Source organism: Salvelinus alpinus, chromosome 30 (assembly GCF_045679555.1).
Source record: "Salvelinus alpinus chromosome 30, SLU_Salpinus.1, whole genome shotgun sequence".
NCBI classification, from domain to species: Eukaryota; Metazoa; Chordata; class Actinopteri; order Salmoniformes; family Salmonidae; genus Salvelinus; species Salvelinus alpinus.
Genome location: NC_092115.1, coordinates 8335693 through 8350897, shown reverse-complemented (window position 1 = coordinate 8350897; position 15205 = coordinate 8335693). Strand labels below are relative to the sequence as shown.

General features: G+C 41.3%; 1 protein-coding gene across 2 annotated transcripts in view; it reads right to left on the bottom strand.

The window, feature by feature from the left end:
* Positions 1-15205, bottom strand: part of LOC139559782 (cadherin-7-like) — a 162140-nt gene that overhangs the window by 49847 nt on the left and 97088 nt on the right. For both annotated transcript variants that reach the window (XM_071376134.1, XM_071376135.1), the window contains exons 7-8: positions 14894-15147; positions 14042-14178 (exon numbers count right to left, since the gene is read on the bottom strand). In XM_071376134.1, the coding sequence (XP_071232235.1) occupies positions 14042-14178; positions 14894-15147 (391 nt within the window). The remainder of the gene's footprint in view (positions 1-14041; positions 14179-14893; positions 15148-15205) is intronic.

The window sequence follows — 15205 nt, the reverse complement described above, 5'->3', positions numbered from 1 at the left end:
AGTCATGAAACATCAAACCACCACGGTATCCAATGACAGCCTTTCAACCAATTTATAAAAGAAACATCTCACATCTGAAGTCCAGCTTTCCCTGCAATCGTATTTTCCTATAGCACACTGTATTATCATATAGCACACTGTATTATCATATAGCACACTGTATTATCATATAGCACACTGTATTATCATATAGCACACTGTATTATCATATAGCACACTGTATTATCATATAGCACACTGTATTATCATATAGCACACTGTATTATCATATAGCACACTGTATTATCATATAGCACACTGTATTATCATATAGCACATTGTATTATCATATAGCACACTGTATTATCATATAGCACACTGTATTATCATATAGCACACTGTATTATCATAGAGCACACTGTATTATCATATAGCACACTGTATTATCATATAGCACACTGTATTATCATATAGCACACTGTATTATCATAGAGCACACTGTATTATCATAGAGCACACTGTATTATCATATAGCACACTGTATTATCATATAGCACACTGTATTATCATATAGCACACTGTATTATCATAGAGCACACTGTATTATCATATAGCACACTGTATTATCATATAGCACACTGTATTATCATATAGCACACTGTATTATCATATAGCACACTGTATTATCATAGAGCACACTGTATTATCATAGAGCACACTGTATTATCATATAGCACACTGCATTATCATATAGCACACTGTATTATCATATAGCACACTGTATTATCATATAGCACACTGTATTATCATATAGCACACTGTATTATCATATAGCACACTGTATTATCATATAGCACACTGTATTATCATATAGCACATTGTATTATCATATAGCACACTGTATTATCATATAGCACACTGTATTATCATATAGCACACTGTATTATCATATAGCACACTGTATTATCATATAGCACACTGTATTATCATATAGCACACTGTATTATCATATAGCACACTGTATTATCATATAGCACACTGTATTATCATATAGCACACTGTATTATCATATAGCACACTGTATTATCATATAGCACACTGTATTATCATATAGCACACTGTATTATCATATAGCACATTGTATTATCATATAGCACACTGTATTATCATATAGCACACTGTATTATCATATAGCACACTGTATTATCATAGAGCACACTGTATTATCATATAGCACACTGTATTATCATATAGCACACTGTATTATCATATAGCACACTGTATTATCATAGAGCACACTGTATTATCATAGAGCACACTGTATTATCATATAGCACACTGTATTATCATATAGCACACTGTATTATCATATAGCACACTGTATTATCATAGAGCACACTGTATTATCATATAGCACACTGTATTATCATATAGCACACTGTATTATCATATAGCACACTGTATTATCATATAGCACACTGTATTATCATAGAGCACACTGTATTATCATAGAGCACACTGTATTATCATATAGCACACTGCATTATCATATAGCACACTGTATTATCATATAGCACACTGTATTATCATATAGCACACTGTATTATCATATAGCACACTGTATTATCATATAGCACACTGTATTATCATATAGCACATTGTATTATCATATAGCACACTGTATTATCATATAGCACACTGTATTATCATATAGCACACTGTATTATCATATAGCACACTGTATTATCATATAGCACACTGTATTATCATATAGCACACTGTATTATCATATAGCACACTGTATTATCATATAGCACACTGTATTATCATATAGCACACTGTATTATCATATAGCACACTGTATTATCATATAGCACACTGTATTATCATATAGCACACTGTATTATCATATAGCACACTATATTATCATATAGCACACTGTATTATCATATAGCACACTGTATTATCATATAGCACACTGTATTATCATATAGCACACTGTATTATCATATAGCACACTGTATTATCATATAGCACACTGTATTATCATATAGCACACTGTATTATCATAGAGCACACTGTATTATCATAGAGCACACTGTATTATCATATAGCACACTGTATTATCATATAGCACACTGTATTATCATAGAGCACACTGTATTATCATAGAGCACACTGTATTATCATAGAGCACACTGTATTATCATATAGCACATTGTATTATCATATAGCACACTGTATTATCATATAGCACACTGTATTATCATATAGCACACTATATTATCATATAGCACACTGTATTATCATATATTATATTGTATTATCATATAGCACACTATATTATCATATAGCACACTGTATTATCATATAGCACACTGTATTATCATATAGCACACTGTATTATCATATAGCACACTGTATTATCATATAGCACACTGTATTATCATATAGCACACTGTATTATCATATAGCACACTGTATTATCATATAGCACACTGTATTATCATATAGCACACTGTATTATCATATAGCACATTGTATTTTCCTATAGCACACTGTATTATCATATAGTATATTGTATTATCATATAGCACATTGTATTACCATATAGCACACTGTATTATCATATAGCACACTGTATTATCATATATTATATTGTATTATCATATAGCATATTGTATTATCATATAGCACACTGTATTATCATATATTATATTGTATTATCATATAGCATATTGTATTATCATATAGCACATTGTAATATCATATAGTATATTGTATTATCATATAGTATATTGTATTATCATATAGCGTATTGTATTATCATATAGCATATTGTATTATCATATAGCATATTGTATTATCATATAGCACATTGTAATATCATATAGTATATTGTATTATCATATAGTATATTGTATTATCATATAGCATATTGTATTATCATATAGTATATTGTATTATCATATAGCATATTGTATTATCATATAGTATATTGTATTATCATATAGCATATTGTATTTTCATATAGCACATTGTATTATCATATAGCATATTGTATTATCATATAGCATATTGTATTATCATATAGCACATTGTATTATCATATAGCATGTTGTATTATCATATAGCATATTGTAATATCATATAGCAATTTGTGTTATCATATAGTATATTGTATTATCATATAGCACACCGTATTATCATATAGCACACCGTATTATCATATAGTATTATCATATAGTATATTGTATTATCATATAGTATATTGTAATATCATATAGCATATTGTATTATCATATAGTATATTGTAATATCATATAGCACATTGTATTATCATATAGTATATTGTATTATCATATAGTATATTGTAATATCATATAGCATATTGTATTATAATATAGCATATTGTAATATCATATAGCAATTTGTATTATCATATAGTATATTGTATTATCATATAGCACACCGTATTATCATATAGCATATTGTAATATCATATAGCACACTGTATTATCATATAGCACACTGTATTATCATATAGCACACTGTATTATCATATAGCACACTGTATTATCATATAGCACACTGTATTATCATATAGCACACTGTATTATCATATAGCACATTGTATTATCATATAGCACACTGTATTATCATATAGCACACTGTATTATCATATAGCACACTGTATTATCATATAGCACACTGTATTATCATATAGCACACTGTATTATCATATAGCACACTGTATTATCATATAGCACACTATATTATCATATAGCACACTGTATTATCATATAGCACACTGTATTATCATATAGCACACTGTATTATCATATAGCACACTGTATTATCATATAGCACACTGTATTATCATAGAGCACACTGTATTATCATAGAGCACACTGTATTATCATATAGCACACTGTATTATCATATAGCACACTGTATTATCATAGAGCACACTGTATTATCATAGAGCACACTGTATTATCATATAGCACACTGTATTATCATATAGCACACTGTATTATCATATAGCACACTGTATTATCATATAGCACACTATATTATCATATAGCACACTGTATTATCATATATTATATTGTATTATCATATAGCACACTATATTATCATATAGCACACTGTATTATCATATAGCACACTGTATTATCATATAGCACACTGTATTATCATATAGCACACTGTATTATCATATAGCACACTGTATTATCATATAGCACACTGTATTATCATATAGCACACTGTATTATCATATAGCACACTGTATTATCATATAGCACACTGTATTATCATATAGCACATTGTATTTTCCTATAGCACACTGTATTATCATATAGTATATTGTATTATCATATAGCACATTGTATTATCATATAGCACACTGTAGTATCATATAGCACACTGTATTATCATATATTATATTGTATTATCATATAGCATATTGTATTATCATATAGCACACTGTATTATCATATATTATATTGTATTATCATATAGCATATTGTATTATCATATAGCACATTGTAATATCATATAGTATATTGTATTATCATATAGTATATTGTATTATCATATAGCGTATTGTATTATCATATAGCATATTGTATTATCATATAGCATATTGTATTATCATATAGCACATTGTAATATCATATAGTATATTGTATTATCATATAGTATATTGTATTATCATATAGCATATTGTATTATCATATAGTATATTGTATTATCATATAGCATATTGTATTATCATATAGTATATTGTATTATCATATAGCATATTGTATTATCATATAGCACATTGTATTATCATATAGCATATTGTATTATCATATAGCATATTGTATTATCATATAGCACATTGTATTATCATATAGCATATTGTATTATCATATAGCATATTGTAATATCATATAGCAATTTGTATTATCATATAGTATATTGTATTATCATATAGCACACCGTATTATCATATAGCACATCGTATTATCATATAGTATTATCATATAGTATATTGTATTATCATATAGTATATTGTAATATCATATAGCATATTGTATTATCATATAGTATATTGTAATATCATATAGCACATTGTATTATCATATAGTATATTGTATTATCATATAGTATATTGTAATATCATATAGCATATTGTATTATCATATAGCATATTGTAATATCATATAGCAATTTGTATTATCATATAGTATATTGTATTATCATATAGCACACCGTATTATCATATAGCATATTGTAATATCATATAGCAATTTGTATTATCATATAGTATATTGTATTATCATATAGCACACCATATTATCATATAGCACACCGTATTATCATATAGTATTATCATATAGTATATTGTATTATCATATAGTATATTGTAATATCATATAGCATATTGTATTATCATATAGTATATTGTAATATCATATAGCACATTGTATTATCATATAGTATATTGTATTATCATATAGTATATTGTAATATCATATAGCATATTGTATTATCATATAGTATATTGTAATATCATATAGTATATTGTATTATCATATAGCATATTGTATCATCATATAGCGTATTGTGTTATCAATGGTCCCGTGTGGCTCAGTTGGTAGAGCATGGCGCTTGCAACGCCAGGGTTGTGGGTTCATTCCCCACGGGGGGACCAGGATGAATATGTATGAACTTTCCAATTTGTAAGTCGCTCTGGATAAGAGCGTCTGCTAAATGACGTAAATGTAAATGTTATCATATAGCACATTGTATTATCCTATTGGACATTTTGATAATATTTTAAAGGGTGATAGGCTTCCATTTGTTAAGGTGAGCTGGATCATTATATCTGATAGCACAGTTAGGGCCAGTTTCCCAAATACAGACTATGCCTTGTCCTGGACTTGTTATTTCAATGGAGATTCACCTTTGTGCATGCTTTATAGTCCAGGACTTAACTAATCTGTGTCCTTGAAACCCTTGAAGCCCTAAGATTTGTTTTCATACACACCTTTAATTATTTATCCAAATTGCAAACTCTGGCTAACACAATGGATACATAGTTTCTTCAGGGATCAGACACCGTTTCCCCAAGCAGAGATAAATAGAAGACACCTCGATCTCCTCTGCCAAGATACATTTAAGGGAGCTGCAATGCATCTACACTGCAGTTGTCCTACAATTACCGCATCCAAAATACCACAGTCGACAGCAGTTACTAGACTTTTACTGCAGTTTCAAAACTGCAAAAAAAAAGTATTTATTTTTGTTGTTGTCAGGGAACCATGATCTATTGACTTTAAGTGAGGTGGGCATTCGAGTACTGTGTGAGGCTACTTTGATATTGGAGCAGAAGTCACAATCATAGACTCTAAACTCAACAGAATTCAGATGAATATAAGAAAACACTTCAATTCGCTCAAATCAAATCAAATGTATTTATATAGCCCTTCTTACATCAGCTGATATCTCAAAGTGCTGTACAGAAACCCAGCCTGAAACCCCAAACAGCAAGCAATGTAGGTGTAGAAGGACTCAACTTGCCATTTGCTCAAAAATTGGCTCAACTTACCCCATAGGCCATTGGCTCAACTTACCCCATAGGCCATTGGCTCAACTTACCCCATATGCCATTGGCTCAACTTACCCCATAGGCCATTGACTCAACTTACCCCATAGGCCATTGGCTCGACTTACCCCATAGGCCATTGGCTCAACTTACCCCATAGGCCATTGGCTTAACTTACCCCATAGGCCATTGGCTCAACTTACCCCATAGGCCATTGGCTCAACTTACCCCATAGGCCATTGGCTCAACTTACCCCATAGGCCATTGGCTCAACTTACCCCATAGGCCATTGGCTCAACTTACCCCATAGGCCATTGGCTCAACTTACCCCATAGGCCATTGGCTCAACTTACCCCATAGGCCATTGGCTTAACTTACCCCATAGGCCATTGACTCAACTTACCCCATAGGCCATTGGCTCAACTTACCCCATAGGCCATTGGCTCGACTTACCCCATAGGCCATTGGCTTAACTTACCCCATAGGCCATTGGCTCAACTTACCCCATAGGCCATTGACTCAACTTACCCCATAGGCCATTGGCTCAACTTACCCCATAGGCCATTGGCTCGACTTACCCCATAGGCCATTGGCTTAACTTACCCCATAGGCCATTGGCTCAACTTACCCTATAGGCCATTGGCTCAACTTACCCCATAGGCTATTGGCTCAACTTACCCCATAGGCCATTGGCTCAACTTACCCCAAGGCAAACATTTAGATTACATTAATCCACACAGCTAGGATGCACTTTAATGCTAGGTTTAGGTCCTCATATTGAATCTTATAGAGACTCCAACTGATGTATATAAAATGATCTACTTTGGTTTAGATACAAGCATCATGAAACACAATAAATAATTTTGACATAATTTGACCTAACTTGCTTACCACTTTTTCCATGTGGTTTGCTCTTTCACAGACTCCATGAAATGATGACCTCTTCCTAAATATTTGTTAAAATTATACATTTTGTGTATGGATTCCCTAGAAACAAGGGTTCCTCTACATACCCCTTTGGGTCACCTTACCCCACTCTCCCCTATACCTATTTGGAGGAGTTTATATAATAGTTACAACCATACCACCCCCAATGGAGGTTTGCCACGGTGCAGGTTTGACTGAGTTCCAGCCTCAGTAGAAGTGAGTCAGATGGAGCGATTGGGGAACAGGTGCACTTCTTTTGCCAAAGGTCACGGACAAAGTCATCAGCAGGAAAGCCTGGGAGATGGGAGGTGTGTGTGTGTGTGTGCTCCAGCTTCGGCCATCATTTGGAATCATGGTGAGGCTCGATCAAACGCCACGAGTTCTGGAGCCGGCGATCAACAGCAGTCGACCTCTACTGCTGCAGAGCATCTGCTCAGAACTCTCCTCTAGAGTCAAGGAGACCTTCTGCTTTCCAGACTGCCAAGCGAAATTGGTAAAATCCCAGTGAGCCTTAGACTAATGATATTCATTGAGAAATAGTATAGGAAGCTTAAGTCTGTCTTTTATGATACGGGATTTACTTCATTTTAATAGAATTCGGGATTTGTCAAGTCGCAGGTGCAGTGAAGGCACTGGTCCACTCTGTGTGCAGTCACGATGAGTGTAACAAAAGTGAAGAGTGAACCCTCTTGTGCGCTCATAGAAAAAAGGTGCTATCGAGAACCTAAAAGGGTTCTTTGGCTGACCCCATAGGAGAACCCTTTGAAAAAACCCTTATTGGTTCCAGGTAAAACCATTTTTAGGTTGCACAGTCGAACTATTTCCACAGAGGGTTCTACATGAAGCCCAAAAGGGTTCTACCTGAAAAGTAAAAGTGTTCTTGTCACGCCCTGATCCTTATTATTCTCTATGTTTGGTTAGGTCAGGGTGTGACTCTGGTGGGAAAATCTATGTTTTCTATTTCTTTGTGTTTTTGGCTGAGTATGGTTCCCAATCAGAGGCAGCTGTCTATCGTTGTCTCTGATTGGGGATCATATATAAGTTGTAATTTTCCTTTTGGGTTTTGTGGGATCTTGTTTTCTGTTTAGTGTTTTTTTGCCTGACAGAACTGTTGGCTTTCGTTTTTTGACTTTCGTAATTTTGTTTGAGTGTTTTTGAATAAAAAATCATGAACACTTTCCATGCTGCGTCTTGGTCCACTCTTCCTACCACAAACGAGAGCCGTAACAGAAGATCCCACCAAAAACGGACCAAGCAGCGTGGCCAGGATGAGTGGACATGGGAGGAGATCATGAATGGAGGACCCTGGACGCGGGTAGGAGAGTATCGCCGTTCAAGGGAGCAGATGGAGGCAGCGAAAGGAGAACGGCAACGATACGAGGAATTAGAGCAACGGAGCAAGCACGAGAGGCAGCCCCCAAAAATGTTTTGGGGGGGCACACTGGGGAGAAAAGATAAGCCATTCTAGTTAAATTTGTCTTTTGTTTCTGTTAGTCTTTAGTGACATGGATAGAAGTACAGTCTGCTGTCATTCTGATCTAAGAATATTACTCCTGCTTATTATGAAGAAAAAATACATCTGTTTAACTTTGTAAACTAAAGGTGTGTTTAGAATTATTTTTGTTGTATTAATGCTATTTAATCTCTCCTCAGCCTAATATTATTCTGTTTGTCCTGTGGGTACCTTTGCCACTGTTCCACCCCTTGTGTATTGCGCTGTCATGGTGAATTTATTGGCGGAGTCAGGTTTTAGACCTGAGCCAACTCCCCGTGCTTACCGTGGGGAGAGTGTGACTGGTCAGGCACCGTGTTATGCGGTGATGCGCACTGTGTCTCCAGTGCGCATTCACAGCCTGGTGCGCTCTGTGCCAGCTCCTCGCAGTTGCCGTGCAAGAGTGGGCATCCAGCCAGGACGGATTGTGCCAGCTCAGCGGTCCTGGTCTCCCGTGCGTCTCCTCGGTCCAGGATATCCTGCGCCAGCTCTACGCACGGTATCCCCAGTTCGCCAGCACCACCCAGTGCGGCCTGTGCCAACTCCCCGCACTTGCCGTGCTACAGGGGGTATTCAGCCAGGACACGTTGTGCCAGCTCTGCACTCCAGACCTCTGGTGCGTCTCCACGGTCCAGTATGTCTTGCGCCGGCTCTACGCACTATGCCTCCAGTGCGCCTTCATAGCCCAGTGCGTCCTGTGCCAGCTCTCCACACTCACCGAGCTAAAGTGGGTATCCAGCCAGGATGTGTTGTGGCAGCTCCACTCACTAGGCTGCCAGTACGTCTCCTCAGTCCGGTGAGACCTGTTCCGGCTCCACGTACGAAGCCTCCAGTGATGATCCATGGCATGAAGCCTCAAGTGATGATCCATGGCCCGAAGCCTCCAGTGATGATCCATGGCACGAAGCCTCCAGTGATGATCCATGGCACGAAGCCTGCAGTGATGATCCATGGCACGAAGCCTGCAGTGACGATCCATGGAAAGGAGCCTCCAGCGACGGTTCCCAGTCCGGAGCCTCCAACGACGGTCCCCAGTCAGGAGCCTCCAACAACGGTCCCCAGTTCGGAGCCTCCACGGCAGTCCCCAGTCCAGAGCCTCCAGCGACGGTCGGAAGTCCAGAGACTCCAGCGACGGTCGGCAGTCCAAAGCCTTCAGCGAGGGTTCCCAGTCCAGAGCCTTCAGCGAGGGTTCCCAGTCCAGAGCCTTCAGCGAGGGTTCCCAGTCCAGAGCCTCTGGCGACAATCCCTGCACCAGAGGCTTCACCGAAGTGGGGGGAGCCTCAAGCGGAGCGGGGTCGGCGTCCCACACCGGAGCCTCCACCGAGAGTAGATGCCCACCCGGACCCTCCCCTATAGGTTCAAGTTTGCGGCCGGAGTCCGCACCTTTGGGGGGGGGGGGGGGGTACTGTCACGCCCTGACCTTAGAGATCCTTATTATTCTCTATGTTTAGTTAGGTCAGGGTGTGACTCGGGTGGGAAAATCTATGTTTTCTATTTCTTTGTGTTTTTGGCTGAGTATGGTTCCCAATCAGAGGCAGCTGTCTATCGTTGTCTCTGATTGGGGATCATATATAAGTTGTCATTTTCCTTTTGGGTTTTGTGGGATCTTGTTTTCTGTTTAGTGTTTTTTTGCCTGACAGAACTGTTGGCTTTCGTTTTTTGACTTTCGTTATTTTGTTTGAGTGTTTTTGAATAAAAAAAAATCATGAACACTTTCCACGCTGCGTCTTAGTCCACTCTTCCTACCACAAACGAGAGCCGTAACAGTTCCACCTAGAACCGAAAAGGGTTCTCCTATGGGGACAGTCGAAGCACCCTTTTGGAACCCTTTTCTTCTAATAGTGTAAAGTAGCTAGAGGACATGATGATGGACATGTCTCACAACAGCCTTATAGTCTGTGTGTGATGTCACTGGTGAAGAGGTACTACATAGTTTTTGGGTGTGCTCTTGAGCCAATAAGAGGGGGGGAGGGGGGGCTAAATAGATAAAGGTGCTGTAATGGCTGTCAAAGTCGTTCTCCTCCTCAGACGAGGAGGAGCATGGATCGGACCAAGATGCGGATTGATAATTGTACATGTTTAATGTAAATAACAAGAAAACACTACAAACTACAAAACAACAAACGTGACATACCTCAAAACAGTCCTGTGTGGTCCAAACACTGACACAGGAAACAAACACCCACAAAAGCCTACTGCCTATGGCTACCTTAAATATGGCTCCCAATCAGAGACAAATGAAATGACAGCTGTCTCTGATTGAGACCCAATCTAGGCAGCCATAGACATAACTAGACAACCTAACAAACACTATCCCATACACATACAACACCCATAGACTAACCAAACACACACAACATACAATGCCCACCCCAACTCACGCCCTGACCAACTAAACATAATCAAAATAACATAAAAATAGGTCAGGAACGTGACATAACCCCCCCCTCAAGGTGCGTACTCCGAACGCACCACCAAAAGTCTAGGGGAGGGTCTGGGTGGGCATCTGTCCACGGTGGTGGCTCCGGCTCTGGACGCTGTCCCCACACCACCATAGTCACTCCCCGCTTCCGTATCCCCCACCCAATGACCACCCTCCAACTACACCCACCTAACTGAAGGGGCAGCATCGGGATAAGGGGCAGCACCGGGATAAGGGGCAGCACCGGGATGAGGGACGGCAGCTCCGGGCTGAGGGACGGCAGCTCCGGACTGGCTGGCGGATCCTGGCTGGCTGGCGGATCCTGGCTGGCTGACGGCTCTGGCTGGTCATGGCTGGCTGACGGCTCTGGCTGGTCATGGCTGGCTGACGGCTCTGGCTGGTCATGGCTGGCTGACGGCTCTGGCTGGTCAGATCTGGCGGAAGGCTCTGGCTGATCCGGTCTGGCGGAAGGCTCTGGCTGATCCGGTCTGGCGGAAGGCTCTGGCTGATCCGGTCTGGCGGAAGGCTCTGGCTGATCCGGTCTGGCGGAAGGCTCTGGCTGATCCGGTCTGGCGGAAGGCTCTGGCTGATCCGGTCTGGCGGAAGGCTCTGGCTGATCCGGTCTGGCGGAAGGCTCTGGCTGATCCGGTCTGGCGGAAGGCTCTGGCTGATCCGGTCTGGCGGAAGGCTCTAGCGGCTCCTGTCTGGCGGACGGCTCTAACGGCTCCTGTCTGGCGGACGGCTCTGTAGGCTCATGGCAGACAGGCGGCTTTGCAGGCTCATGGCAGACGGGCGGCTTTGCAGGCTCATGGCAGACGGACAGTTCAGACGGCGTTGGGCAGACGGGCAGTTCAGGCGCCGCTGGGCAGACGGGCAGTTCAGGCGCCGCTGGGCAGACGGGCAGTTCAGGCGCCGCTGGGCAGACGGGCAGTTCAGGCGCCGCTGGGCAGACGGGCAGTTCAGGCGCCGCTGGGCAGACGGCAGACTCTGGCCGGCTGAGACGCACTGTAGGCCTGGTGCGTGGTACCGGAACTGGAGGTACCGGGCTAAGGACACGCACCTTCAGGCTAGTGCGGGGAACAACAACAGGGCACACTGGACTCTCGTGGCGCACTCTAGGCCTGGTGCGTGGTACCGGAACTGGAGGTACCGGGCTGAGGGCACGCACCTTAGGGCGAGTGCGGGGAGAAGGAACAGTGCGTACAGGGCTCTGGAGACGCACAGGAGGCTTGGTGCGTGGTGCCGGAACTGGAGGCACTGGGCTGGAGACACGCACCATAGGGAGAGTGCGTGGAGGAGGAACAGGGCTCTGGAGATGCACTGGAAGCCTGGTGCGTGGTGTAGGCACTGATGGTACTGAGCTGGGGTGGGAAGGTGGCGCCGGATATACCGGACCGTGAAGGAGGACACGTGCTCTTGAGCACCGAGCCTCCCCAACCTTACCAGGTTGAATGGTCCCCGTAGCCCTGTCAGTGCGGCGAGGTGGAATAGCCCGCACTGGGCTATGCATGCGAACCGGGGACACCACCTGTAAGGCTGGTGCCATGTACGCCGGCCCGAGGAGACGTACTGGAGGCCAGATACGTTGGGCCGGCTTCATGGCATCCGGCTCGATGCCCAACCTAGCCCTCCCAGTGCGGCAAGGTGGAATAGCCCGCACTGGGCTAAGCACGCGTACTGGGGACACCGTGCGCTTTACCGCATAACACGGTGTCTGACCAGTACGACGCCCTCTCACTCCACGGCAAGCCCGGGGAGTTGGCTCAGGTATCCTACCCGGCTTCGCCACACCCCCCTTTAGCCCCCCCCCAAGAAATTTTTGGGTGAGCCTCTCGGGCTTCCAGCCTCTCATACGTGCTGCCTCCTCATACCAGCGCTCCTGGGCTGTGGCTGCCTCCTTCTCCTCCCGAGAGCGGCGATTCTCTCCCACCTTAGCCCAGGGTCCTTCTCCATTGAAAATTTGCTCCCAACTCCATTCCTCTTCTCTCCATTGCTTTAGTTCTTGCCCTCCTTCCTCAATCCGCTTGGTCCTGTTGTGGTGGGTGTTTCTGTAATGGCTGTCAAAGTCGTTCTCCTCCTCAGACGAGGAGGAGCATGGATCGGACCAAGATGCGGATTGGTAATTGTACATGTTTAATGTAAATAACAAGAAAACACTACAAACTACAAAACAACAAACGTGACATACCTCAAAACAGTCCTGTGTGGTCCAAACACTGACACAGGAAACAAACACCCACAAAAGCCTACTGCCTATGGCTACCTTAAATATGGCTCCCAATCAGAGACAAATGAAATGACAGCTGTCTCTGATTGAGACCCAATCTAGGCAGCCATAGACATAACTAGACAACCTAACAAACACTATCCCATACACATACAACACCCATAGACTAACCAAACACACACAACATACAATGCCCACCCCAACTCACGCCCTGACCAACTAAACATAATCAAAATAACATAAAAATAGGTCAGGAACGTGACAGGTGCACTATGGAGTTGCATATTGTGTACATTTCTGGACAATATATCTAAGTTGCAACGTTGATTGACAACAACCCGGATGTAATGTAGCAACCGTGTGGACAGAGCAGAGTAAGAACACTTGACTTACGGATCTCCGTGGCGAAGATGGTGATGTTGTGTACGGCGTTAACTTCTCTGTCCAGCGGCTTGGCGGTGCTGATGACACCGGTGGTGGCGTCTATGTTGAAGAAACGCTCCAAGTCGGTGTTGCGGTCTATAGAGTACCTGGAGTTAAGTAGACAGGAGAGAGGAAGCGTATTGGAAAGGCTCTCCTATCAAGGGCCACATTCAACTGGCACCCGCCATGGCAACACTTCTATAGATCTTCTGTGTGAAATGCATTAAGAATGCATTAATCAGGCATGCATACATGCAGGCTATAATTAAGGAGCTTTCAGGAACTATAATTCCATGAAATATCTGTCTATTTTCTCTACATTACTTTGAATGATAATGGCAGTGGTGTAAAGTACTTAATTAAAAATACTTGAAAGTACTACTTAAGTAGTTTTTTGGGGGGTATCTGTACTTTATACTGATATTTTATATTTTGACAACTTTTACTTTTACCTTTTAAATTATGTACCTTTTTCTCCATACATTTCCCCTGACACACAAAAGTGAAGGCTTGTGTGAAAGCAGGACAGGAAAATGGTCAAATTGATTGGCTCTGATCTGGTGGAATCACTAAACACATACTTCATTTGTAAATTATGTCTGAGCGTTGGATCATGCCCATGGCTATTCATAAATAAAAAAAAATGTAATAAAACTTTTTCCACCACTGGATAAAGGCTACAACTGATGCGTACCAAATACATAACAAGCAATTACCAACAACAAAGGAACACAAAAAGGCAGAACTGACCAAAAACATTCAAACAGTAACATAGCATAGAGATTGTGAACTTGCGATGATGAATCCTGGCCACACCCCTACCTGATGGGACTGTTGGTGGAGTCTGGGTCGTGTGCGAAGATGGTCCCGATGGTGGTGCCTACCGTTGCCTCCTCCGAGATTACCATCTTGCTGAACGGCGAGGAGAAGACAGGCGGCTCGTCCACGTTCTGCACGTTGAGGCGCACTGTAGCTGTGTCGCTAAACGGCCCCAGGGACAGGAATCGCAGGTCGATGTTTCTATTGGACGCCTCAACACGCAGGGTGTAGCTCGACTTGGTCTCAAAGTCCAGGCCCTACCGATTGGAAAGGTTAGAGAGAGAGATGGTTAGGAAGGAAGAAGGCAAAGAGGTA